Raw genomic sequence first — 24,266 nt, 5'->3', positions numbered from 1 at the left:
CACAACTTATAGATACTAATAATGTGCATAAATGCGGTCTGGAAATCGTTCTAATAATAATTAGATTTTGCATAAATTAGAAAATGGAAGCCGTCAGAAATCGGGTTATATGGACCTTTTGTTGAGGTTTGCATAGACAAATACAAAGCCTTTTTAATAATGTAATGTAAACTGGCCGCGTAACAGTATGTATCTTTTTGAATTATTGTATTTGGAATAAAATAACAATGTACTGTTACTAAGCAATGTGTGCTAGTCTAATACGGTTGTCTAACGTGTTAACTCTATTACAATATAAGTTCCTATTCAACGGAAAACCTTGTTTATTTTCCACACTTACTCTGCAAGGGCGACTCGAAGCCCAAGACCTTTCGCCACTGGATCACTAGTTAGTAACATTTAAACAGCACAGCTACGCTCTATGAAACGAATGGCTTTTTCTTAACCACGTCAGCCAAGATTGTATGTTCAAGTATTTTTTACAGCAAAGGCATATTATATGGTATATTAATACTTCGTTTATCTGTATGCTAAAATACATTGAAATAATTCAGTGGTTTCTTTGTTTACTTCTACAAAATATATCTACACTAATACAAGCATATAAGCTGCAGATTTTATTTGTTTCCTTAAAAGGGCTACTCTCAGAAATTACTAAACCAATTATTAAATAATGTCTTCGTGGTCACAGGGGATACTGAGGTGTTGGTCGAAGGCTGCAGTCTCCGAAACGTTGAGAGAAAATTAAAATATAAAAATCGCAATAAAACACCGAAAAATAGTTTAATTTCAATGTTTAAAATTCGCGTAAACATAAGAAATCTTTACTAAACCAATTTTTTTTTTCACTTATAGGAAGCTATATTACCTGCTTGTGAGTGATTTAGCCTCCTTTTTTTACCCGGGAAAATATTTATGCCGGAAAACAATCTCGCGGGCGGAGCTGCAAACAAAAGCAATAAATAACATTTTTACAAACTATATATATACTCTATTACTTTTTTTTTTTTTTTTTTTGGTTTCGCGGAGAAAGTGCCTTATTACTACCGCCCAGCCTTCGTGGGGGGCGACTGAGCGGTTATGCTGGGGTAACCGTGCCTTACGGCCCGGCGTTGAGCCGCCCGGATTTGATGATGACCTTCGGGCGACCGCCGGGCCGAGTCCCTAACCCTATATACAACTTAACCTATGCACGGCCTACCAGCTAAAACTCCGCGGTGACCCTCTTCAGCGCATTAGGGACGGCTGCGGGCTTCCTCTGACGTTGAAGTGTCTAGTCTGCGACCGCAGCCGCCCCTGCGCGGTGCCGTCTTGCGGCCCGTCTCTTATGGGGGGGGCTCAGAAGCCCTGCGCACCGAAGGACGCCCTCGGCGTCTACGGCAGTGTGAGGCCAACAGCACACTGCCGTCCATCCCGGGGTCAACCGAAAGATGTGTAAAAATGCACAAAAATGCACTAGGGCGGACAGCCCCTGCTGCCCGCCGACGACCCCCTTCGTGGCCCCTATTAGTCGCCTCTTACGACAGGCAGGGGATACCGTGATGGAATTCTCCAAACGCCCCCATTCCACAGGGCGGATATACTCTATTACCTACCGAAACCTTGAACCCGCTTTGTCTTACAGGATGTCCTTTGACATAAACTACAAAAACACGTTAAATACATTAATTATAGGTTTAGGCAGTGATTCAGTATTTCCCATATATAGATACGTCAGATCGTGACGTGGTTGCTTGATAGTTTGATGTTACATGATGCGGACGAGTGGCTTTAAATTGAGTTTTTTTTATTCGCGATGTAGTACCGGTTTCCAGTATAACCTTAAGCTCTATTTGTAAATAGTATGGTTTGACTGGATTTCAACCTTTTTTTAATGTATTAATATTGAGTCAAATTATTAAACTTATTAGAGGACGATGTTCGTCAGTTTCATTGAATTATAATCTTATAAAACTGTCTAATGCTATATTATTCCCTTAATGCGTTCTGCAGAGCAAACCGACACGTTAGCCATAGCCATTTTTAGAAGAAATTAATAAAAATGTACGATAATATGTTATTAATTGTAATAAAAAAAAAAAAAATTGCGTTATTGATATTGTTTCATTATTTTTATAATAAAAATGCTAAAATTGTTGATTTTTCTGCGCTACTTCTCTTAATATTTTTTAGGTGAGTGCCGTACAATCAATTGTGTGTATCAATTTGTAAGATACTAACTAATAACTTTAGAAAAATATATTATATGAGTTAAATTTAGAATAAGTTTTATTACTTAAAATGTGTAATTTATATTTCTTTTTGTTATTACCTAAAACATGTTTTATATTTGTTTTAACATTTGAAAATAATGCAATTTCAATGTTGAAAGAAGTTTGAAACAGTCAATGAAATTCAATATGTATACAAAAGTTACTCTATTTATTTTATAAAATTAGGAACATTATTTTTGTTCATTTGAACTCAATAGTTCACATTATTTAAGCATTTTACAATGATATTGATATAAATTTAGTTATTTACAGACCTAAAAAAATAGACCTACCTATTTTCACAATATTGTCGGTCATTAATATAGCAAGTAATGTACTTATTTAGTTCGTTTTCTTACATACTTCGTAAAATAATAAATATACTTAATATTATTTTTATAATCTCAAAGCACTTGCTCAACGCATTTCTTTATTAATTTCTCACACCATAAAACCGTTGAAACTTGTCAATCACTTTCAAGATGACGTCGGGGTCACAAGGATTGCCGTAGGAGGTCGGGTTGGGGCATCCTTGGGCTGTGAAACAATTATATGTCACAGCACGTTGATGACAGCAACTAAGGACGGCTCCGTCACAAGTACTTGGAGTCTCTGACGGAGCTGCTGGTGCGAAACTGCCAACACTGAATCCAGGTCTTGCAATGGATCTACTGGTGGTAGTCGTCACAGCTTGGGAGTTACTTTGAACCGTACCATGCTCCACAGGCGGTGCGGGCTTCCTCATAGTTCTGTTTACTCGAATAGGATCAAAGGATATCGGTCTACTACCATCTCCCTCATCATAATCATCATCATCTGCAGTTTGGTTTACCACTAAACCCCAGTTTTGTCTGACATCATCCATTTCTGAAAATCTGTTGAAAACATTTGGATTTGTTTGGTTTGTGTTTGCTGGTGGGGTTTGTGGTGGATTTGTCGATGTCTCGGGGAAGCATTGGCATCCTGCTTGTGGAATGAATATTACTGGGAAGAATATAGGTATGTGAGGAGGCGGTGGCGGTGGTGCCGGCTGCCTTACCACATTGGCTATTTCTTGCAATCTTCTATTAATGTGTACGAATGGATCTTCGTATCCATACGAACCGGTGTTGGTTGGAGCCTCACTTCTATCATAGTTGGGATAAATAAGGGGATTGATTGGTGGAAATCCATATCCGTAGAAATTGTAGTATCTTTTTTGTCGGACCCCTTGACTTGCGTCATCACCTTTGCTGTCTTCTTCTGTCAATATTTCTGACTTGACATCTGCTTCTTCTACATTCGCGATATCTTCTAGCTTGCTAACGTCGCTCGGTGCGCCATGGACGTACATTTGCAAGACGAGCAAGCAGAGAACGACACGATGTACAGTCGCCATCTGGAATAAAATCATCAAGTAATTATATATCTCGTTATGTTGTTTTAAAATTAAGGCCGCGGGCACTATAATAAAAATAGCTTATGTATTAATCAAAGACACAATCGATACGAATGCAAAATCTTATTCAAATCCGATCAGCTGTTTCTGAGTCCTCTAACAAACATCCAAACATTCTCTTTAATATTATATAGTATAGATAGTATAATGTAGTAAAGGTCAGATAATATTATGCGACTGACTATTCGCCTTCCATGTATGATGAAGTGATCCTACAAATTGTACTGCACGCAGTGTACGGACTTGCGCATGTCGACAAAAAGTAGGTTTATCACAGTGTTTATAATTAATTATTACGTACAAAATATAAAGTATATATCTTTTTATAAATATTTGTGGATGTTTTTACTAACGTAAACAGCAATAATACCTAGGCGTATTTTCCAAGCATATAATATATCTTAAATGCGTTTGGAATTTCCTTTAACTTCAGATAGCTTTAAATGGGAAGACATTTTATATAATTTTTAAAAGAATTTCAAGTCCTTTCATTAAAGTATATTATTAATTACTAGTAAAGTAAGAAGCGATATGAAAGTTCAGTAAATAATTGGCGCTAATGAGAAACCAGTGATCTTTGATGGCGATGCGCTCTTTATTTTTTCTCAGCGTTGCTCTAGCGTTAAATATAATTTTGTAGATGAATAGAGGGATCCCTTTTATGTCGGAGCAGTAAAGTTGACACTGGACCTGATATTTTATTTTTCTAAACAATTAAAATATAAAACGAGCAAACAGTTCGCTTGGTGTTAAGCACATAGTCTATGAACATTAATCACTACCCGAAATTTCATGGCTTTAATTACATAATGATTTCTTATGGTTACGCGAATGTTAGACATTAAAATTAAACTGTTTTTCGGATTTTATCACGGTTTTTACATTTTATTTTTTTCCGACATTTCCTACCCCGCCCCGTGAACTCGAAAGCTACAGGGTCTTCGAAACGTAGGAAGAATCCGTAAAATTAGTTTAATGTCTTTAATTATTATTGATGAAGGCGGAACGACCCAAGTTTTAGCAGCGTTAGAACTTATTAGTGACTAGCTTTGGTCCGCGGATCCGTCTGTATGAACAAGTTATTCCCGGTCTAAAAAGTAGCCTATAGCACTCAGAAGTAAAATAGTCTTATTCGTGAATACATTTCAAAATCGGTTCAGTAGTTCCTGAGATCAACGCGTTCAATACAAACTCTTTTTATATGAAAGTAATGCTTGCACAGTGTATACTTAAATCATTTCGTTTTATTTATAAGTAAGTTTCTCAATTTTTTCCAAAGAGTGCTATCAGATACTTATTCCATCAAAATGGAACTACGACATACGAGGTAAATAGATTATTAACATAGTTTTTTGGTCTGCCTTGCCTTTATTGTGAATAATACTGGCGTAATCACAGATAGCATCGGTATAAGATCACTTAATGCGACATCTGGAGTGCTTAAAGTTATTTGACCTCATTTTCTCTATCTACAGTTACATCTTAAGCCCCTTTACGCATGTAACCTGAAAATGCAACTTGCATACAACTCAAATAAGAACGTAAGCATTCGTGCAAGTTGTAAATTAAATGCAGGAGCCTTATTCTGTATGACACAGAAAACGCATAACGCGGTCGTGTCATGTTATCTTTGTGAAATTTGTGTGGAATGGTATTCTGTATAGCAATTTCTATTGTGTTAAACGTGACACAGTGTGTTACGTGTTTGTTACGCACTGTCAACATAACTTATATGATAGAGAACAAGGCCCCAGGTAATGTTAAACTTACATGCAAGTCTGACGTCATACGTACAAGTAATTGCTCAATGGATACGCGGCGTTATAAAAAAAACGTCTCGTGACATGTTGCCTTCCAAGTTGTTCCTTGACTATTGTGAAGTAGACAATCGGCCCCCATCTCCTGCTCTCGTTACTACCGAATGTAACCAGGCTATTGGCACCTACGACTTCACGCCCATTATGTCAAAGTCGGTCAGGTAAATGTGACACGTGGTAACCCTTGTGACCTGAACGTAAACAATAATGTTTACGTTGCTTGCTTGAAAGGTGCGCTTAATTGACTTTCATGTTTGTGGAAGTATAGCCCTAAAGAAATGTTAGGAATATTTTATCTACAACTAGGCGAAGCTTGAGCCTTAGTGCTGAGAAAATTGCGCGAATCGAAATATGTAACGACACAATTAAAAAAGAAGTTGTTCTTATGAAACACTAGGTGTTGGCTTTGCTTACGTGAGTAGACTTTCCCGCTAAAAAAATTAAAACACTCTAGGGATTTATAAAGCCTTTACGACGCCAGCGCCATCTATTTAAAAAATCTGATTTAGTATTTCCTATGAAAGTAAATTGCCGGGATAAAAAGTAGCCTATGTTAATCCAGGACATTGTCTATCCGTGTGCCAAATTTCATAAACTTCAGCGTTTACTTCTAACAAACATTAAAATATCGAAATATCCAAAAAAAATATCACAAATTTTCGCATTATTAAGATTATATAGCATATGAGTGAGATTATATAGAATAAGCTTATTATTAAATCCGAGAAATACACACACACACACAAACAACATCGCGCATTTATGCCCGAAAGGGTATACATAGGTGCAACCAAGGCACCCACTTTTCGCCAAGTGTGTTAAGTTCCATGATGTGAAAGAGGGCCAGCCTATCGCCATATCGGGCAAAAAATCGGATATTTGGGTTTTTCTGTAACCGAGTAGAAAACCCAAATATCACTTTGCCCGACTCGGGATTCGAACCCAGGATCTAAGAGCGCTGTCATACTGCGCATGCAGTACAACTATGCCAACGAGGCAGTTGGCACCGAGAAATACTCAAACTATTTCAGATGTAGGGCAGGTAGTATCACATTTAACATCGTACATGTTATATTGGAGAACCCTTAAGTAATAGCCGTAATAGACGCTGAAAGTAACCACGTAGTTGTGTTACGACCTCACTCAACGAAATCCTTGGTGATAAAGAAACTACAGTTAATGGTATATGAGCAAATCTTTTGTTCCCGCATCGTAGATTAGCACAGTTTTTGCAGATTACAGCGTGAATTAAAACAATAAGATATTATGAGTTTTCGCAGGGTTTACGATTTCGTGTCTATGTGAAAATGTTTTTTTGTAATTGTTAGATAAAAATACTTAATAAATAGAATTTAATTAATGTACCAGATGTAACTGCTGATGATGAAAATGGGTATAATTAAAAGATAAAACACAACCGTAAGCATGATCTTGGTACTGAAAACCGGTTAGAATATTTAACGCAAATTTTTGAACATTCTGGAAATTGACACAATCTTCAGATCCACAGCCCATAATATAAACTTTAAGAACTTAACCATAGAGGCTACATACGGTAAGATCAATATTATAGTTGTAATATACAACGGTCTAGTGCAGCCAATTTACTGCGTCACGGTAAAAAGTACCCAGTCGGTATGAAGGGTGACTTTGGGTGAAACCAATTTCCTGCTATTGCTAAGTTTACACAATCACTGTTGAATGTCTGAAGCAGAAATGATTTGCCAGCGGTTTGAAAATTGAAACCCTTTTTGACTCGATCAGAAAAATTATATATGAACCTTACGCGTTTTAAATAACGATACTTATTATCAAGTTATTAAACTTGTAAAAAATATATCAGTCTGTGCTACATAAATTGTTTTTAATATATCATTAGTATTCTTTACACATTTATTTACCAAATTACCAAAAGTACAATTTTCCTTATGAACTATAAGAAATAATTCTTAAGTTGTAACATGCTAATAAAATTAAATTGAGATCATACATAAACTGCATGTTTTATGCAATAGATTATAATTAATAGTTGATTCTGCAGACAATACTCAAGTTGCATACAAATTTCAAAAATTGTAACTCATCCCACATAATGTTATCAAAAGTATTTATCTAGTCTGAGAACACGTTGATCTACTTACGAAGAACGTGATCTTATTGAGCATAAGGATGCTACGTTTGTTTGATAATATCTGACTTTTATAAAATTGTGTGACTGCCTCGGCGACGTAGGTGTAATTGTACCGTACTGAGATCCTAGGTTTGAAACCAGTGTCTGCACAAAAAATAATTAAGAGTTTTTCTAGCTTAAAAATTACTCAGTAACAGCTTGGAGTCATTCCTGACTTCCGTTGGCGGTGTGATACCCCTGTGCTTCGGAAAGCATGTAAACCCGTTGGTAATGTGCCTGATCTCTCTCCAGTCATTTCGGATTGCCGTCTCACCGGACTACGTGAGTGAAAGAACAGAGAGTGCACCTGCGTATTGCGCATACACATGCACCATAATATCTTCTGCGTACCTGGCTGATCTCCATTTAGATTGGCCGCCATGGCCGTAATTCGGCTAGCGAAGAATCAAGCAATTATAAAATTCGAGAAAGTTTAAATGATTGTAAGATATTTGTATCCGCCCAGTCGTAGTCAGAGTAAAACTTGCCATAATGCCTCACATAAATATGTCTATATCTGGGATCAGCCTGTCTTTATCCGGTTACCAGACCAGCACAATGACGACGACTGGGGCATGATCTCTAATCAGTCCACATTCTATCTGGACTGTACTCCGCTTACCATCAGGTGCAGTGTTCATGGGGTCAATTTGCCGCACCCGAATAATAAAAGTAGCTTTAATCAAGACATCAGTATTTCGAGTATACATATCTAGCCTGGACAAAATGTAGCCTTTAATACTCAGAGATAACCTTTGTATTACTTTAAGAATTTTCACAAAACGATGAGTAACTGAAATATTTTTTACATCCAAATATACCTTTGCGTTAGTATTAGTATTACATTTAACAACCATATTGCAACATATTTATTCTTAACACAATTCGTTTCTTTATCTAGGATCAATACGAAAAACGATAAATCACTCCTTATAAGTTACAAGTGATTCAAATTTGTCTAGTAAGAAATAATGAAATGAATAAGCGCGCCAAAATACTTCATGCCGAATGCGGTGGAAGTGTGCGTCACTGAGCAACGGATTGGCATCGACGCCTTTTGCATTATTTATTTTGCAGGCACTTTAAATGACTGGTAGATATGATCGATGACAAAATGATGGACCGATGAAAAAGGTCGTCGTATTGCTTTATGAACAATAAGCATAGTTACTGTTTTATAATTTAAGATATGGGATATTTTATTTGGCTAGTTTTAATTTTAGGAGATTAGTTAGTTACAGTGCAATTTATGAATATATCCAATTTTACCTAATTGAGAATTAAACACACACGTCAAGGCTTTTCTTTCGATGGTCCATTCCACGATGTATAATACAAAATCATACTCGATTTTTTAGATAACTTCAACGTACAAAAAAAAATACGGCCGAATTTGTACAAATAAGTCCCAATACTTCGGCTTTGTTCAAAACTGTCAGTTTTGTAACCCACTCTGACTTATGGTATTAGGCAACTGTACAACACCTTAATGTTTACTATAAGGTTGTTTATTCGTACAATAGTTAAGACTTGAGAACCACCATTACGCCCATACTCTACACGGGCAAAGTTATCATAACTGTTACTGAACGGCAATGTAACTATAATTCGCCAACGGTACATCCTTAATGATGTGAGAAAAGCAATCATGTCACCGTATTTCTACTATGAATTGCGTAATCCGAAAATATTTGTTAAGGGTCTGGTTGTCGTGGGATTGAAAACTCCAGTTCTAGATGCCTGCGCTACGAATTATGTTAGTATGGGATTGTGATTGTGTGTAATTGATGGTTTCTTTTATTAGGAGCAATTTAGTCACGAGAAAAGTCTTTACTGATCTAAAAATCAATGTCAGAAATAATACTAGGGTTAGATTAATGGAATAATAATTTGATGGCTTCATATAATCGTCTTAATCAGTGCTGTAAGTACACTGTAAAGGGCCCCTCGCACAGCGCCCTTCCTGACATGAAAATTCTTTAATCATATAGCTTTTGTTTATGTGGTCCTACTACATAAAAACCTCAGCAATTTTTTTTTAATATTTCGGCTACCTAAAACTGAACCAGTGGCATTTGCCCATCATGCTCCCTATTCTTACGCCGGTCTCAGTGGAATATAATTGTAATTAAACACTCTGAAACTAAACGACAATTTGTGTGAATATTACTTTACATTACTTAAACAGGTAATATAATTATTTTTTTATATTAATGGCAATCGAACAGGATCTCCGTACGGAAAACCACATCGTTAATACATTTATGTAGTAGGTATACTTACAATCTAAATCTAGATTAAACTAGTTTTAAATTGATAGCCTAAACTGGTCTACCTAACATGATAATATTAATATTATTTGATCTTAAGGCCTTCCCTCGAGCAATTGATCTTGAGAATTCGTTCCACATATTTACGGCGCACGAGTTGCGCGCGAGAATATGTAGACTTACGAATATTTTCTTTAAAACAATTTTTTTGGTGTTTTTGTAAATTATATTGCAATATAAAAATTCTTATCATATTGTCTATCTATAGTGTTGGTTGCAAATTAAAATTATGTTTATTTTAGATGCACGGAATTTTAGTGGCATTTTCATTGTGAAATTGACGGAACAATTACCACATTATAAAAAAATAACGACCAAATTATAGAATATTGTAGAAATGTAATGTTTAATATTTTTCTATATTTATTATAAATTAAGAATAAATAATTTTTAAAAATACTTTTAATGAGCCGTTTTGCTGGGTGCACCGCCTAAAGGCTGGCGCATATATGGTGGAAAGCAGCGCAGAGATTTTTTCTGTTAAACTATTGTCGACATTAATATCATTGAATAATATTCAAAATCAAATAACCCAACAATATAGTTCAATTTATTCTTGTGTTCATGGATTTTGAATATTATTACAATAAGACAATGTCGATAATAGTTTGACAGTAAAAAATTGTCTTCGCTGCGCTCGGCCATATCTGCGCCAGCTCTTAATTAAAGTGTAAAATCAATGTAAATTGATAATTACGTCCAATTTAGTGAATAACTTGAAGGTAAAACCCTGGAAATCCCTAGTGACTAGGGTCTAAAGTCTGTCACACCTATTTGGCAAATGGCACTAATAGTACTATACTATAGTAGCCGTTTAAGTAACTAAAAGGTATTTCGATTTTGTTTACGCGATTGTTCGACATTAAAACAAAAGTACGCAACGGATTTTTTTTGCGATATTTTTTTTATTTTGCTCCCTTCGAAGACTGTATTCATGGTCATCGGCGGACTATTATTTTCCGTTCGATTCTCGTAAATATAAATGATTATGCCATTTATAATATCTAGAATAATTAAGAAGCTCTTATAATTATTTGTTCCCAAAATTCATAGTTACATCAGTTATCTTTGCTTTTACTTGTTAAAGCCCGTCACTTCTCAAGGAAACTGTAGGCAAATAAAAAAAATATTTCAACTATTTGCAGAACTATATTTATACTAAAACTGAGACCTGAAGGTCGACTTGCAGACGGGTAATTATCTATGCAAAGTGAATTGCTGTCTCAGTCAGCATTGATAGTCAATACTTCATAGATATAGTTAGTACAATTGGCAGTAGGCATATAACCGGATTCCTACCGGCTTCCCTTTTATAAAATATGTAAGCAAACTACTAAAAGAAATAAACTTTATTATTAACAAATTAAACATCTATATTTATAGCATATTAGACTAAAATTTAACTATAATTAGTATTCTTTCGGAATATTTTACCATTCGCCACCGGGAGTAAGTATATTATTTTCGTTTCATAGGAAAAAATAGACATACACTAGCCTATGCCTTTATTCAAAAGGGTTAAGCAGAGGCAGAATAAGTGCGCAATACGCCCACAACTCACATCAAGATATCCGTACGTTGGTAATTTTGATCCATGAACAGTCTTTGTAATCCCAAATTACAAATAACCTTTTATTTACTGAACTTAGAATCGAACTGGAATTCGTTCTCAGTCTGAATACTTTATCAATAGATAGAAGAAGAGATGAATGTAATTATAATATAAATAAAAGCATAGCTTTTTCTTACCAAATACTCTTGTACCCTATTATTGGCTGTCATAATATTGTTAGATTTAGAGTTAGATTATATTGTTAGATGTAAGTGTTTTGGCTAAGTGCTGTAAACTTTCATTGAATTATAATAAATAAATAAATAAATAAATAAGGTCCTAATCCCTCTACACACACGATCACGTCCATGAACTAAAATCAAGATCATCGCTCTATAAACAATGACGTCATAAACCAGTTCGCCATATATGGGCATGTGTAGGCGCACTAAAATATTTCGTTTGAACAAGGTCCAAAACACGTGCGTGTAGTCGCGGTTTTTATAACCTCTAAAGTCTAAATGGATATCGTAAAAACTGGTCCAGATACCAAACGCGCAGGCAGGCGAGGCGTCGTGATTAAAAAGATTTTTGTCTTTTTTTTTTGTTAACAGCGGATATTTCATTTAAAGTAGGATAAGATATTTGATTATTTTGTAGTAAATAGTTGATATTTCACAAACACAAATGTATTTGCGACTTAGACTTTTAACTTATGTATGTAAGCTTACCTATACTTAAAATATAGTATTTATTTATTATTTATTCAGAATTATCAAATTTATGTTTTGGCTTACCTATTTTTAGACTAGTGTTAAGCAAAACGTCACAATTGCTAAATTATGCTACAATCATATACCATAAGTATTACTTATAATATTTGTTATAGTATACTATATCTTTGAATAGTAAAATATGCCTAAGACAATAAATACATCTGTGTAGTGCCAAGTTTTCTGTTGAACTAAATTAAATGTTATCGTTGTCCTGAAATGATTTCCTTAAAGACTTATCAGCGTTATTATAACTAATAGTACTTGCGAGTTTCCAAAACGCACATGAATATAATAATTTGTAGCTAAGTTATTGAAAGTATTAAAAATATTCGACCTCGTCAAGGATAAAGGGCACAAACTCATCATCATATTGTAAGTTTAGAATATCCATGAATATTGTCGAAAAAATCTCTACAGTTTTTGTACTGTAACATTTAATGTACTTTATATATGGCAAAAAAAAGAACGTGTGCGTTCAAAACACAAAAAATACATATTTGTTGTACCCGTTATCTTTAATACCAGTGTTCCCTTTTTGAGCTTTACGGTGACCATTTTGGTTTTCAGCCAGTTTTAAATTTGAGAGCATTGACACTTTTATATTGGTTGACGTTCTCAATCCACTTTTGGTCAACCTGCGACGCTGTATTGCATATTTCGGGCCGATTACATTTACTAACTTTTAAATAACAATATAACTGATTTTGTTAAATAATTACTTAACATACAATAAAATTGTTCGATTTCGTGAAGACCAAAGCGTGTTTACTTTCGTAGTGATAATTTTAATTAAAAAAATATGTCTAATTTTCAATTCGTTAAGCACTGTTGGAGGCAATCTTGTTTTCATACAAAAGTGGACGTCAGTCAGGTCTCTGTGTTGCTTAAAAAATCTGACAAACTCGAATGAGGGTATAAAATCCATCGACTATTTCACTAGCACCAACATAACAATCATTGCTAATGTAGAATATAAAGTCTAACTTGTCAATAGATTGAGAACTTAATAGAAGAGATATATAAATAAGTTTACTAAAAAAAATATATAAAACACTAAAACACTAGTTCTAATCAATATGCACTATGAGTTATTTAATTTGCAGTCCTAAATAAACATAACCTGTTACCTGACCTAGCCGTAACAGTAGAATTTAATAATCAAATACCTACAAGAAACATCTAGTTTCACACGACATGTTTTATGTAAGGCAATACAAATGACTTTTACATTAATGTTTCCTCCTTACATTACAAATAGATATGGACATTTAGGATTTGTTTTGCTTTGTACATGCATATTACGATAGCAGTGTTAATGTTTGGTTTTCTGAGCCTCTCTAAGCGCTTACGCATCGTGAGGCATTTGAAGAAATACTCATAATTTGTGAACATGGCGACGATTTAGTTTGATATCAATAAAATGGAAAAATAATGGAAGAATAATGAACATATAGGTATTGAGAGACAATAAATCGCTATTTGTTTTTTAATTATTTAAATATTAATTTATGTACAAAATATTATGAACACATAATCTGTGTAATATTTGAATAATCGTGTTCTTTTGTTTCGACACCTAACCCATAATGACCTAGGTATAATGCACGAAGTGGACACATAAGTTCGTGAATTGTATACAATCTATCTTATACGTAGTTTTACCAATGTCAAACGACAAAAAACCTAATAAATGAGGGTCGTGACACAACCCAAGAGTTTTAACAGATAATATAAAAGATTAATTACTATTAATTCTTTATTGTTTACGATTTTACTCGCTTCTTTTATAGCATAAACCATTAAGATAAGAGTAGCGATAGTAATTCCTATATATTTTTTATTAAAAGAGACAAAATAAGTGGCCCATTCCTTATCCTTAATGGGGGTAGTCAGTGAAGTGTAAAATTGGACGTGAACAATATAAAAGATTTGCTTGAACAATTTTCGTGAAAGAAATTATGTAATAACATTAACCAAGTCACTAATTTATAAGTGACAGCCTTTAATTCCTGTTCAACATCTCGAAAGGCTGGGAGAAACAATATTCCTTTTGATATTCAACGAAATGATAATATAAATTGTTTTCTTTAAAGCCGATTTTTACTATAAAAAAGTACTGTCAAAAAGCTCTTCAGTAAAGTAGTTTCTTTTTGATTTTGTACATTATTTTATATCTAATAGAAAATAATATGAAAAAAATATTGTTCTATGAAATCGGCATCAAAATAGTTGGAGAAATAAAGCAGTAATTTATTATTGTGAGCAAAAGCAGGGGCGTGGTGTTGTCGCTCTGTTTTTTTCACACACTCAGTGTTATGGTCGGTGACGTCACAGTTTGCTATTACTGTTATCTGGCAGCTTCCCTTTCCATAAAATTTCAAAGGTTCATAACTTATTTATTATAGAATAGATTTAGATTATTCTTTTTCCTTTACATTTTGGATAACTATCATTTTTGATAAATGAATTAAAAATTAATCAACTGCCTTATTCTTATTTTAATGTGAAGGTAACTTTGAACATTACGTACTCTGAGTTTGTCTTCATAGAATCTTACAGTTAGATTTAAAGTGACCTGTGATCCTTGATCCTTGGTACAAAATAAGTATTTGATTTAAACTATCACGCCATATTCGTTTCGGTCTGCCTCATAATCTTCATTCAAATATGTGTTATTGACATTATGAAGAAGAGTACTGTAAATAATTGTATTATTGGTTGTAGCATTATCATTATCCTATCCATTATATGCGGAACTAAAAGCCAATTAACTAACGTCATGGCCTTAATTGAGTTAATCATTATGAATCATTAGATGCATTTTAGATTGGTTATTGATAGGTTATAAAATTAATTTTGTCGTGACTATGTTTCCTATAGTAAAATGCGTCACTATCTTTATCTCTTGCTCTTCAAGTTGAATCTTATTAGTAAAGTTCATTGTTTTTAATATTCATACACGTTTCGTATATTATAATATAAAAATAATAATATCAGCCTTGTATTATATACTTGCCCACTGCTGAGCACGGGCCTCCTCTACTACTGAGAGGGATTAGGCCTTAGTCCACCACGCTGGCCTAGTGCGGATTGGTAGACTTCACACACCTTTGAAATTTCTATAGAGAACTTCTCAGATGTGCAGGTTTCCTCACGATGTTTTCCTTCACCGTTAAAGCGAACGATAAATTCACAAAGAATACACACATGATTTTAGAAAAGTCAGAGGTGTGTGCCCTTGGGATTAGAACCTGCGGACATTCGTCGTGGCAGTCCGTTCCACACCCAACTAGGCTATCGCCGCTTATATTATATATTATAAGCTTGCACATTATGATTTGTTTGCTGAGCATCATTGGCTATTTTTAGTAGCAGTTTTAGAATACTAGGATTCTTATTCTGTATTAAATAAGTGGGTCTTATCACGAATTTATTGTCACCCTCGTTGTATATACTAAATTAGCTATATCGTAGAGGACACTCGTGTCGTTCGAAGAAGTTAAAGCGAATATGAATATGTAAAATGCCAATACTAATTAGTAAGAGTCAAAATCTGTTGCCTTTGATAAATCATGACTTTGTGCTGTATGGCTTAAAAAACACCCACAACTGTGTTTTTGATTTTGTGTTTTAAATTGCATCAGCTCTTGTTTCTACTCCAGTGTTAAAAAAATACAATGTCCGGTACGTGTAAATGGATGAACAATGCTCAATTTACAATAAATTGCCCCACGCCCATATCCTGTAGGCAGAGTTAGAACGTTGGTAAAATGAAGCTAAACTTCACAACATAACAATGCAGTGGAAATCTAACACGTACGCAGTTCAATATTCTGATACCTTTGGTTTGCCGATAGATATTCTGATACAGTTATGTTTATTTCGATTACAATATCGTGATGTAATAATGTTTCTACTTTAATTCCGAAAACTTATAGTTTTTATTTATAAATCGTGTTGAAGACCCTCTCCGGAGTAAACAGCCATGACCATTCGTTCATACATTTACTGCGGAATATGCAAAGATAAACGAATATTGGCTTTAAAAACACCAATGTTAGGTCTTATTCAAAATATTAAACTATTAAAATGTTCCTTATTAAATTGTCTATCTAATAGTATTGGTTGAAAATTAATATTATGATGTGTACTTTGGAAAGAGATGCACGAAATCAATATTATTGGTAGCATTTCCATAGTTAAATTGTTGGAATAATATACACATTACAAGAAAATTGAAACATCCACAGCAAAAACAACATATTGTAGAAGTATTATGTTTAATTTTATTTTTCATATGTATTATAAATTTCGAATAGATAGCGTCTAAAGATACGGCTAGCGCGTCGTTTTGTTAGCGGAATCGTCTTTACTTAAAACTTAGAGAAACAGCTTCATATCTCAGTTTAGATGATGACTTTGACATTTCATGAACTCCACAATTTGCAACTTTGCGTAATTTTTTATAAACCAAGTTTGGGTTTTGTTTGGCGTTACTTTTAATGTATACGGTATTTCAAAAGTGTCGTTAAGTGTTGAAACACAATGATGCTAATGATTTTCCATATTTCCATCAAGGTTAACTACCTTTTGAGTTAACTGTTTGTTAATATACGCTATGTGTGTGATAATCATCTTTAACCTTATAACAAATTGTTTTAGTGGCTAATTTAAATAAAACAGTACTTTAAAAGTTTTTTTTTAAAAGACAATTGACATGTTAATTAAGGTGAGAATTGTCTGTAAGTTAAACAATACAACAGAAAAAATAATAGCTGATTATTGAATTATTAGTAGGAGACGAGTGGATAAGAGCAAACATCTCTCTTGAGAAAGTAGCTGTTGTAGAATGTAACCTTTGTTGTGACTGTGTTATTTTTATCGGTATTTATCTTTTTTGATGTTTCTTCTTGCTTAGTTACCTTTACTTCGAAATGAACACTCGTGTCGGTAACATTTCTTTTACTCGACTTATTAATAACTTAGAACATATATATTAATTACTTACAACAGTAGCAATCAAAACTGAATGACGCAGCTTAGCTCATGCTGCCAAATTTATTATTTTTTATCAAGATCAATAAACTTGAACGCATATGACGTGTTCCGCGTGAGAGAATGTTCGCGGTTTTTGTTACTCACTTTGTTCGAAAAATTCTTAACCGCATTGACAAAATAACATCAAATTTTTTGATAAATGTGAAAATATACTATCTTACATTACTGATAAAGTATACTTCGTTTAATTAATTAGTGTTCGTTAAATGGATAACATCAAATTACTTTTTGCCAGTGTAACTACTGGACTTAACATCTCATGTCTCAGGATATCAAGCGCAGTAAAATACTAAACAATACTTTGTAATTCAAGGTGTTGTATGGTGCTTCTACTATTTATGGGCGGTCGTATCGCTTACCATCAGACGAACGGCAAACTCGTCTCGTCATTCAAACCAAAAAAAAAACACAGATTAAATTCGAATTTAGATTCGTCATCGTCAGAAATAAATTCGTTAAATATTACTAATTACAACATGATTCACGATAAGGATGTCCTTATGTTCGTGTACATACTATATTACATCTCATTTATATTTAAATCAATTTAATAAACATAAAAACTATTTACGTCTACTCTCTATATAATTACACACGTGAAGGCAATCTACATGGAGGGGAACATTTACACACAAAAACACCAAACAAAACACGCAGTTAGTGCACACACCGTAACACAAAATACAAAAGTGTGGGCCACAGGATCGTCGACCCTGTGTCACATGATATATTATAGCACTAAGGTTTCACCGATAAATTAGGTTTTTAATCAATAAACTTCCTTTTTGATGACATGGTTCGTAATTTATTACTTTAAAATGAAAGATACGGGTATCTTTGTAAATTGGTTTAGTTTTGCGGGTTAATATTTAATATGTTTTATAAATATTCCTTTATTTACTCGTCAGTTTTTATAGAATTTGTATCGTTTTATACAGTAACAAACAAGATAAGTGTCTTGGACAGTTGTCATGGAAATAATAAATTATAATAACGTGATTAATTATGTATGACTAACTGAAGTTTAAATGAATAGGTAATAGAATTCATTTTGGCAAAACTACGTCTCATTATGTCGGCCTGTTTAATTGCATCTTCACACTTGGCTTGAAACGGCAGACACTCTTGGATGGTTCGTGTGTTTCAAAACTTTACGTTGGGACATAGTTAAAAACTACTTTTTGGCATCTTTCCACGAGCTAGCCTACCCTATATGATATTCCATAGGTTTATTTGCAGAATATGACATACCCCTTTATTGGTGTGCAATTTAGGTTATAGCGTTAGTCTCGCCAATCACGTCACGGGACAAAAATAAATGCAGCGAGCCGTGGGATCATTACAACTTGCCCGAAATATACTGGCGTGCTAAGCGCAAAAGCGGTATGTTAGGGAAATCTTATTTCGAGATAATCAAAGTTTTGTAAATATAGTTTTGTATGTAAAACAGAGATAGAGAAACTCTTTTAAGGATTTTAAGCTAGTTCTAAACAAGATACCGTTATTTAGGTAAGATCATTGGATGGGTATTTCGTTAAGCTATCTGACGACATAAAAATCAAGATTTTGCTTTTTTTGAAATACCGCTTTTGATCTTAGCACGACAGTATAGGGCAATAAATAATATCCGACATTTCATTAGATATTACCTATAGCATGACCGAATAAATATTTTAAAATATTCGCGCTTCATTGGCGTTGATTACTTTAGTCTACTATGAGCGTAAATTTCTAATAATAGACTGAAGTAATCAAGGCCAATGTGTGTGTGCCATAAATTGAATTTTTTGTTTTTCAAGGTTAGACATAAGTGTATCAAACACAGATTTCGCCAGTTTTGTTAGATCTTATGACAGAGATGAGTTAATGAAAAAAATAAGGTATCATTAATTTAAAAATATTAAATAATATATGCATACAATAATGCAGTTTCTTATCTATAAAATGCATTAAATATAATGCGATTTCAATATTTATGAACCCCTTAAAAGGTTTACAAATCATTCTGTCAGAAAAACGTGTAATGTTACTTGTAACACAAAAAATACGTTGTAACTGTCGGACATTAGATAAATGATTTAAACCTTCCTAAACCTTTTGTAATTAAACTATTAACGTTTCAATATTTTAAATACATTTTGTTAATATTATCACTTCTTTACATTTCTATTCGTAGCTCATAAGAGCTACGTAGCTTTACACCAAAATTTATTTAAATTTGACAGATTTTTTTTTATTGCTGTATTATGCATATTCTAAATATATGCGCAATTTTGGCCGGATTTGAACTGATTCAATAAGGTTTACAGTTCATCTCTACGTCGTATCTCACGACGAATATATCTGCCGATGCTTTTATCGATAGAGATTTAAGTTGTGTTACAAATCTAAATATTTATTTCACCCACTGAAATTATGCTTGGGTCCTCGGTGCCTATAAAATCAATTTAATGTTGCTTGTAACACGTAAAAAATCATGACATTACATGAGTCAAATTACACACATCAAACTATTATAAGGTGATTACAAACTTGGTGGCCTAACTTCACACCGTTCATGTACACCGATCTAACAAATTGCTTAGCGTTATTTAGATAATGATCCTAAAGAACTTGCCTAACCTTCAATGAATGCCAGGAAATGACACTTGCTCCATAAATGAGATTAGTATTTACATATTATGCACATTAGCTTGATGAATGTACTTTAAAGGGTAAATTGTTTCTAGATGTCTTAATTCCTGTATTTATTTACTGTTCTGTTGTTAGTAGATTGTCTATACTCTTTGATGTTATTTTTTTAGAGAATTGATAATGACAGACGTTATTTTATTATAATCTTTGGTTCTTTTATGGGTAATGTGACCCTTATGTCTTACAAAAAAGATCGATTCGATAAGAAGATATGAATCTCAAGTACTTACAATCAACAATTATTTATTTTTAAAATCGTACCGCGCGTTTTTTAATACATTAACTGGATTTTATTGATTAATATGCTAGTATTTTGGTATAATAAAAATATCTATGCGCACTAAACCAGCCATTGTATGTATTTAGTTTATTTTAAACTAGTTTTATTTTTATTGGAATTTGGAATGAAAAACGCCTTGCCGACAACAATTTTAACTTTACAATATTCATTGAAATACCATTAAAATCAAGAAGGGAAATATAATAATTTATTTTCCTTATAAGTTCTATTGTGAAAAACGCACGTGGTAATAGGTAAATGCGGTCTTTCGTCAATTATTTTATCAACAAGAACTGTGAGAGATATCGCACCAAAGACCGCAAAGATCTAGGCGTCGTATTTATATGTTAACAACATTACAACATATTTATGTTAAGGTTTGCCTTCGCTATAATTACTGGAATATACATAAGGTATATTTTATTATGTCAGGTATAAAATCCTCGAAGATTCCTCTCGCATCAAGAGGTTACGAACGTGCTCACAACTTCAAATGTTAAGTGTTAAGAACAGCACAAACTATTCGAGAAATGTTATTTTAGTATGTTTACTTTGTGTACAGTCAGTAAAATAATTACCCTAAAATAAGTTTTTTTTTATTGACTCCAAAGGAAATTACGAGAAAGAAAAATAGCAAATAAATGTACTAAAACAAATGTTCAATTTAAATTAGGCATTGATTAAAATATTTAATGTGCATATAAAGATAAAAACGCGAATGGCAAAGAAGATTACGTTGCTTGTGATTTTATATACTTTATTAAATCATATATGAAGATTTTATTATATTTTGGATTGTAGTGGTCTTTGGAGTCGGATTTTTAAATATAAAAATATATAGTTATTGATATGTTTGTGTTCCAATTATGCACGATACGATGATTTTAACAAAATTTTGCAATGATTTGCTTATATCGATATTAATTTTAAATTGTTTAATATTTTTCTGAATGCCATATAATTGATTTTTAACGACAATAATTACTATTCATCCCATACATCACACGTATGTTGAACATGCGCACATAATACAAACTATAAATTTAATTATTCCGAACACAAAAATTCAATTCCACAATTTCCACGCGATATCACACTTCACATATTTTATATTCCACTATTCCTCACCTTAAACACTTTCACGTTTGTTCACGTATTGGAAATGTTCATTGTTAGACGGCAGGGTCGTTGGCTGACGAGTTAGTGACTGGCGGCGGGCCGTCAGAGTTGTTTATACGATGCCTCCGCGATGGGTACCACCACACTGCAAGACTGGCTTCGGAAACCGTTAGTACCACCACCGCGCGTACACAGTAACTATATTACTGGTTTTTATAGTATATTGTACGTGAACATTAGTTTATTCGTATCGTAAATGCTAGGGTAAACGTTTTGATATAGTCTTCATATCGCATTCCTGTACTAGGATAAATTACTGCCATCTTAGTATTAATAATTGGTTTAAATCTGGATGTTGTAAGAACTAAATTGTAGGTAGTTCCTGACCCATAATGCGGTAGGTCGTGCTTATATTTGACTTATGTTTTTTTGTTTACAAAGAGTTAATCCCACAAAGATTTAATACTATTAATATTTAAGAGATCTTATTTGAAAAATATTTATCGAATGTGTAACATATAAACGCCTTATCTTCGAAGTGTTAGGCAAATGTTTATTCAGTATGTAACTCTAACAAGGTCAAGGAAGCCGTTTTAAACTTCTGCTATTATAAATACAAAAGTTGTAAACATTTTTTCGCCTTTCACGAAACGAAAGCGGGTTATACTTTCTTGTTAAATGAGTCACATTAGCGGTTTTTTTTGGCGAAGGAAAAGTATAATTAACATGGAGTCCTCATTTTGCTCAAACACTATCCACATAAACTGGAATGAATGAATGTTGAAATTTGCGTATTGGCTAATGTATGTAAAGAATACATCGCGGTAATTTGCTTTTGTGGTAGCCGCAAATCGTCATTCAAATTATATTTATAAAAAAAACCATTTTGTACCACCCTTAGAACAACGATTTTACTTACTGCGTAATAAACTTCGTCATAGGAAATTAAGGTGCTGTTTTCTTATTTACGACACTAAGTACATTAAATTAGAATACTAAATCAGATTTTTTCTTAGCACGGCAAAGCGACCACGTGTTGTGAACATCAACATAGTGTACATGATTACCAAGGGCCGACTTTACCTCTCTAGATGGTCGCCAGAATAAATATTCTGGAAATCGAAATGGATAAGGAAATCCTTATCTTATTGGATATGTTTAAAAATATTAGAATCATACTAATATGATTGTATACTATCCCACTGCTGGCACGTGCGTCTTCTACTATGGAGATGGTTTAAGATTAGCCCACCATACTAACGTAGTGCAGAACACACTGATCTTAGAAATGTTTGTGGATAATTTTCAGGTAAATCGGTCTTCTCATCATTATTTTCTTTATCGTTAAAGCAAACGATAACTAATAAAAAATCACACGTTACGTCACAGGTGTGCTTTGGGTTTTGAATATGCCAATTAAGCTATTGACCACTCCATAAACTAAGGTTGATCGAAGGCATACCTTATAACATGATGTGTCCTAGTACTTCTATGGTAGCTTTCTAGTCTAAAAATAAATTCGATACGAATCATATACCATTAATTTTTTTATCACTTAATATCATACTTTAAAGATGAGATGGCTCGTTATTGAGTCAAGAGATCAGGAATCATAGTAGGTAGAAGTGCATCGTGAATACTTTAGACATGACAATGTCGTGATTTCATAGTGGGGTTTATTATTTTATTGGAATAATTAATATTTGAATCATAGATCCATAAAACATCTGTGACGTAAGCATTCAGGGCTTCAATGCACCTCTTGCAGATAACATCTACGGTACAGTCACGATTTGCATGCATCATGTGAATGGTATCAATTAAATATAAAAAATAGACCTTATCAATAAATCTTATTTTAACACTGCCTAATCTAATGTTATCTCTCTCTTAATTTATTTGAAGCAAGGAAGACAGTAATAACACAGGTGAGTAACAATTCCATGATGGTAATTATGAACAGATTGGTAGTCTAGCTATTATATTATATTAAGAAAGGCAGTTTAACGCATCAAAGGTGCGCCTGTGCATGATAATTAAATATTATACTTGGATATTTAAATAAATTTTATCTAATCAATATTAACATTAAAACTAATTGCCTTTAAACCTCTCAAAACCTTGAGGTGTAGTTTCAAATAACTCCATGAAATTTAATAAGGAAATGTTAAGTGAAGGCTGCATGAGCAGTTTTCTTTACGCATTTAAATAAAATACCCAATCGAAAAAAAATCGATGAAAACGTATAATTTTAGCAAAATAATTTTTCATAGTTTTCTTAAAAAATCACTCAACTCAAATTTGCGTTAGAACATTTTTTATATAATAGGGTATCATCTTATTTAACAGAAGTATTCAAATAAAGGAACCATTTAAAACCATTTCAAGATTTAATGTTTACAATATCGCGCGATGTTTTGATTAACGTGAGGTATTTGTTGCGGGTCGACGCTATGCATTTAAAAATACATGTAATTTTATTTTGATTCGATATTAATACAAAAACTGGTATCTTCTTTGGAATTGCTTTGTATTTAACTTTCAACTATTAAATACATTACTTGCCACGTGAGATTAATACAATTATTGGTCTGCTGCTAAGCGATGCGTGTCAATATTGATTGGCGTGATATTTACGTTCTCAAATCGTTACTGGCCATAGGTCTTAATCAAATATATTTATAAGCTTTAAAAAACGGCTTTGAATATCTCGCATGATGTCATTAATGTATTAAAAATTAAATAATAACAATTTTGCTGATTAAGAAATATAAATTTAA

The 24,266-nt window shown here is 33.2% G+C and overlaps 1 protein-coding gene across 2 annotated transcripts; it reads right to left on the bottom strand.

The window, feature by feature from the left end:
- Positions 1–2,402: 2,402 nt before the first annotated feature.
- Positions 2,403–21,701, bottom strand: LOC115445999. Of its 2 annotated transcripts, XM_030172543.2 has the most exons (3): positions 21,496–21,701; positions 3,378–3,630; positions 2,403–3,314 (listed from the first exon to the last, which is right to left on the bottom strand). In XM_030172543.2, the coding sequence occupies exons 2-3, from the start codon at positions 3,628–3,630 to the stop codon at positions 2,686–2,688; spliced, it is 882 nt and encodes a 293-aa protein (XP_030028403.1). In that variant the 5' UTR covers positions 21,496–21,701; the 3' UTR covers positions 2,403–2,685. The 2 variants fall into 2 exon arrangements, with proteins under 2 accessions (XP_030028403.1, XP_030028397.1); XM_030172537.2 differs by having other exon boundaries at positions 2,403–3,630.
- Between the last annotated feature and the right edge of the window lie 2,565 nt (positions 21,702–24,266).

This window comes from Manduca sexta, chromosome 20 (genome assembly GCF_014839805.1).
Source record: "Manduca sexta isolate Smith_Timp_Sample1 chromosome 20, JHU_Msex_v1.0, whole genome shotgun sequence".
Taxonomy (NCBI): domain Eukaryota; kingdom Metazoa; phylum Arthropoda; class Insecta; order Lepidoptera; family Sphingidae; genus Manduca; species Manduca sexta.
The sequence above is the reverse complement of the archived record's forward strand: the minus strand, read 5'-3'. Positions and strand labels throughout refer to the sequence as shown.

Excerpts from the sequence above, each read along its gene's own strand:
- LOC115445999 (XM_030172537.2), bottom strand. The coding sequence starts at position 3,630 with ATGGCGACTGTACATCGTGTCGTTCTCTGCTTGCTCGTCTTGCAAATG.